Source organism: Haliotis cracherodii, unplaced genomic scaffold, assembly GCF_022045235.1.
Source record: "Haliotis cracherodii isolate W230 unplaced genomic scaffold, xgHalCrac1.p SCAF_7, whole genome shotgun sequence".
NCBI lineage: Eukaryota > Metazoa > Mollusca > Gastropoda > Lepetellida > Haliotidae > Haliotis > Haliotis cracherodii.
The window spans coordinates 46,716,659-46,722,099 of NW_027266330.1; the positions used below are offsets into that span (position 1 = coordinate 46,716,659).

General features: G+C 37.1%; 1 protein-coding gene across 1 annotated transcript; it reads left to right on the forward strand.

Moving 5' to 3' along the window:
* The first annotated feature begins 4,312 nt into the window (after positions 1 to 4,312).
* Positions 4,313 to 4,960, forward strand: LOC139448927 (putative nuclease HARBI1). Its single transcript, XM_071230439.1, has one exon. It carries the CDS (start codon positions 4,313 to 4,315, stop codon positions 4,958 to 4,960), a length of 648 nt encoding a protein of 215 aa, XP_071086540.1.
* Positions 4,961 to 5,441: the final 481 nt, after the last annotated feature.

Consider the following 5,441-nt stretch of genomic DNA (forward strand, 5'->3'; position numbering starts at 1 on the left):
GCCAAAAATGCATTATGCGCCGAATGCAGTGGGCTTTTAACAAATTGAACAGAAGTGCTGTGAGTAAGCAAGGAACTACGCGCTACGGGAATATGGTGTCGATTGCTACCCGAATGCGAACCGCGAACTGTGATAAAACAGCTAAGGCGCGCTGTACCTCATTATTTGAAGTAGGGTGCGTACCGGTTGATTGAACCGGTGGTAGGTTTGATACAAGTAAGTCTGGATTAATATTTACTGTTGCATCTACACCTGCTCCTAGCGACAACATGCCCGTACTGAGTAGCTCACAGTTGTTACTTGTTGAAGCTACTGCTTTATTTTCCCCCTCTGCCGTTGTGATTTTCTTGGCTGCAGGCTGCTGTCTAACTAACTTGTGAGCTAACGATGCTTTCCTTTTTTGGGTGGCATTACTAGATCTAGTACTGATCTACTACTAACTACTAGGCCTAATTGTTATGAAAGTATAATCACGTACCGTAGCAGTTACAAGATGGTGGGGTGAGTGTTTTTGAGATGAAGTAATATATATGACGTCACTTGAGAAACAAAACAAAGGCGATAACAAGCGATAGAATTTGTTTGACAACAAGGCCACGTGTATCGTTGTGGTTGTTGCGTATCATAAAGTGAAGGGTGTTAAATTATTACAGAGTCACAGAGTGTTAATAATAATATTATTATGATTGTAACTTAGTGTGACTATGTAAAGTTGAATGCGGGTGTGTGTATGAATGGATGAATGTGAACACATGATGTGCATAGGATACTTTGATATGATTGGAATTAAAACTAAGATTATAAGTGAAGGTAGATTTATCAGGCGGGCCAATAATACCATTTAGCTAAATATTGCTGAATAACATTATAGGAAGTGGCGCGTCACAACTGGAGCTAAAACATTTAAAGTAAAAGTCACAGTGACTACTAGTATATCAAATCTATATGGAGTTAAAGAAGCCCCGAGATGAACCATAATACAAAAACATTCGAAACTAACTTCTGAAGCGGCGCATCACAATCGGAGCTGAAACATTAGAGACCATAAATAGTTCTTTTATATGAAGTCATTATATGAAGCGGCGTGTCACAACATGAGCTACAACACTATAGAGACCAACTCATTATATTGAAGAAAATGATTCTGTCTGGAAACATAATCTGCTTCGTCATGCGTCTCAACAGGATATGAATCATTAAAAAAACATTGTCAATGTGTAAAATCTATTCCCGAACGTAGTTCGATGACGCGCTCACCTTGTCTGACAGCATTGTCAGTGGCCCTATCCTTTAAAAGTTTACAGTGATATTATTGTTTTAATGGTCTCGAGCATCTATATTTTGTGAATATATAACGGGTAAATGTACACTTAAATTTTAAAAAGACCAACATCAATTATTATTTTAAAATCGGTCCATTGAATGCAAAATTCAAAGATTATTGTGGTGAAAATTTCTGTTTTATTTTGATCAGTAATTATCATTCAATAAACATTTTCTGCGAAAATATATTGAAAAGTGAATTTTGGACAATGTTCAAAACATGTTCCTTCTTTACGACATTTTAAACCCAAAGAAGCATGGGAACCCACTTTTTACTTGATTTTTCAAATCGCCATTCTCGAAAATACGATACGAAAATATGTGCTTCACTTTTGCTCTCAAAATATTAAAAATTGCTATATTTAATGGAATCTATGTCCTTAATCACCTGTTTTTATAGAATGCAATTATTCAACAGTCAATATTTAATCACTTGTCAAATATTTGTCTTTAGGGAATATAGATAACCAAGGTGTTGTTTTGAAAACGAAACCAAACACAATTACTTTTGCTAGAAAAACATTAAATATACTCTTTATACAAATATACTACACGCATATTTGATCACATATATTTCCTTGTTAAATCAATAAGATTAGCTGCCCCTGAGTTATCAATAAGGTCACGGTCATTACTATAGAGCCTGCCGACACATTCCGTTTTAATCCTTCTCAAATTATCGAAAAGGTATGTTGTTTCACACTTCTTCAGCATGGACTTGGATAGAAATATATTGCAAGCCATCGACGCCATGTGTGGATCGCCGTCGCGATTAAGAACACTTCTAACGAGATATCGTCGATGCGTTCTTCGTGTATTTTCGAAGTGTCAGTTTAAATCACGCAGTTTAACAAAATGAAATGTCAATCTTTGACGTAAAGCAGATAATTTGTTTGAAAAATATCTATGGCAAAGTATGCCGCCATCTTGGATAAAGATAACATAAACTTACGACAGGTATGGGCCTATCCTAGATTTATGACAATCTTAGGATATCTTAGGGCTACGATAGTTTCGAAAATAGGCTACGATATCCTACGATTTCCTTACGATAACTTCACGATAATTTTAGGGCTACGATCGTTTCGCAAAAAAACTATCTCATTATTATTGAAGTAACGCGTCTTAGCTGGAGCTAAAAATATACTCATCTAAATGAAAATATGGGGTGCCTCAACTCATACCGACACATTAAGAGACCCATTGATGTCAATAACCATAAAATTGAAAACGAAAATGTCTGTATCTGCATAGTCTAAGAGATCTAGATGGATCTCAACTGGAGCTAATGGAGCTAAATCATTAAAAGTACAACCCATTTTAATAGGAAGTGGCGCGTCTTAAATGGAACTAATACATTAAAAGTTATTCATTATTGTATAAGTGGGATTACACAACTAAAGCTAAACCATACGAGACGATCTGATCATGAAAGGATTTCACGCATCTGAGCTGGAGCCAAAACATTAAAAGACGCACTCATTATGATTCACTCATTCACATTATTTCATGGTATAATAGTCCGTAGCAAGTACTATCAGCGACAGCAACATTCCGGCATCAACACCAGCACAACGTCCGACTCGCCAACAGCTTTCAACCTCCACCACTAAAGTCTCCATCTAAAGCCTCCGACCCTACCACAATCCAACAAAGTCCTGACCCCATTCTTCTTCAAATAAATAAAAGGGACAATACCCTCACCACATTCAATAGACATCTCTGCTAAAAGCAGAGTCGATTGTACGATCCTTACCATGTCATGAGCATGTGTTTGGTTGATGCATGGCATCGTATCCCAATTGCGTGGATCGATGCTTATGATATCAATCACTGGATTGTCTGGATTGACTCGATTACTTACAGACCGCCGTCATATGGCTGGAATATTGCTGAGTGCGGCGTTAAACAACAAACCAAACATAAAAAAAATTCTTGAGTAATCCCTAAAGGTAGCCCTGAACTGGAACCTCCCTCAACACATTACTTGTATTATCTGACCTCTTATCTACCCTCGCCAACTCTAAAGCTCTTAAACTTAGCAAGAGGATCCAAACATTAATATAAAATAGCATCTAATTTCAAAATTTCAAAATTTATATTCCAAATTGTAAATCTATGACACAATTTTTTTCTAACTCGACCCATTTAGGCAGAATAAGTTCAGAAATTCACAGAGCCATTGCAGATGTTAACTCGACGAAACACCACAGTGATCAATGTACAAACTTCAAAACAACCGATGACCTTGACAACTGATTTTTATATCACGATTAGTAACAAACTTCTGTTAACTCTAGATTTACTTTTCAGGCCACTTTATGCATGGACGGTATTCTCGGTTATTTCGAATTTCATTATAATATACAGCAAATATTTTAGATTAATCTTTGACAAAACAAAATTGCAAACAAACCAATTGCCATATATATTGAATCTAAATTCCTTTTTTTAATCTTTGTGTGTAGATGTCGGTAAATGTGTGCAGGGTTTAAGCAAAGTCTCACCTTGTGAGGATTTGTTGATAAAAATTTCGAAGGAAAAAGTGACCCCAAACCTCACCCCTCCCTGTTTAGACCCTGGTACTAAGTTTGCGGTGGCTTACAGCGAACCAAACAACTACCCTCGACGGAATAAGACTGCTGAATCGACAGAGTTAAACTCGTTTTTATTGTAATTAATACTAAGTTTTATTGGTATTAAACCAACAGTTTGCAGGTTTCACAAAGAAAACCGCATGTATTGATGTTACTGCACCTTTCATAGCGGAGCTGGGGCCGTATTTATGAAACAACCTAAGTCATAAATAAAACTTAAGTCAGTTAAAAAACTTAGTTTTCTTGTTTTTTTACTTAAGTTTAGTGGGAAAAGTTTAGTCATATTTAACAAAAGACTTAGACTTAAGTTTTGTCATTTTCTGACTTAACTATTAAGACTCACCTTCCTAGGCTTAAATTATGTATGTTTGTCTTAAGTCATGTAAAACAAAATGGCTGCTAGACGCAATTCAAGAATATTTAATGAGAGAAGAGATATACTACATTCATTAGATGACAATGAACTGATACAGCGCTACAGATTTGATAGGAACAGTATTGTTTATATTTGTGATATCCTTGAGCAGGAGTTAAGTCCTATAACACAGCGGGGTTGTGCCGTCTCCTGCGTTACGAAAGTGCTTGTCACTTTGCGTTATCTTGCCACTGGCAAATTTCAAATGTGTAATGGTGATGACCATGGTCTGAGCCAACCCACTATCTCTCGGGTGATTTTCCAAACGCTTGACTCCCTCACAAGTCACCGTATCCTTCGTAGATTTGTTACCTTTCCTGTACAACCCCAAGAAATAAGACGCCATCAACAGCGCTTCTATCAGACTGCCAATTTCCCAGGTATTGTTGGGGTAATTGATGGCACCCACATTCAGATTCAGGCCCCATCAGTTAATGAGAAAGAATTTGTCAACAGGCATAATTACCATAGTGTAAATACACAAATAGTGTTTGACAGCGACGATCGTATCATCGACATTGTTTCACGTTGGCCTGGCTCCACATACGACTCGCGCATTTTGACAACAAGTGGGTTATGTGGTGAATACCAACTTAAGTTTTTGACTTGGCTACGTAATTTTTAAGAAACTTAAGTTAGTCAAAACTAAGTTGTTTGATAAATACGGCCCCTGGACAAGATAAAGCTGCAATGAATGGCTAAAACGGTCTTTTCGCTGCAAATACTCTGTATGTATGCATTTGTTGTTGGCCAATGTGTGGGGGCGATGGACACAATTCTCCTTGAAAACAATTATCGAAAACAATAATTCGGTGTGTGTAAGTGTGCACGCACGGGTTCGAATCCCGACATGGGTACAATGTGTGAAGCCCATTTCTGGTGTCCCCCGCCGTGATATTGCTGGAATATTGCTAAAAGCGGCGTAAAAACCATTCATTCATCATCTAAAAAACCCTGATAAATAATATACCACTTGTTCGTACGGACTGAGTTTAGAAATGGTATAATAACACTGCATAATTGTGTTGAGCAAGCCGTTATGACGGCAACGAAACTGTTTTCTCTTATTTACATTACTGTTGTCGTATGGACAAATCATGTTAAAA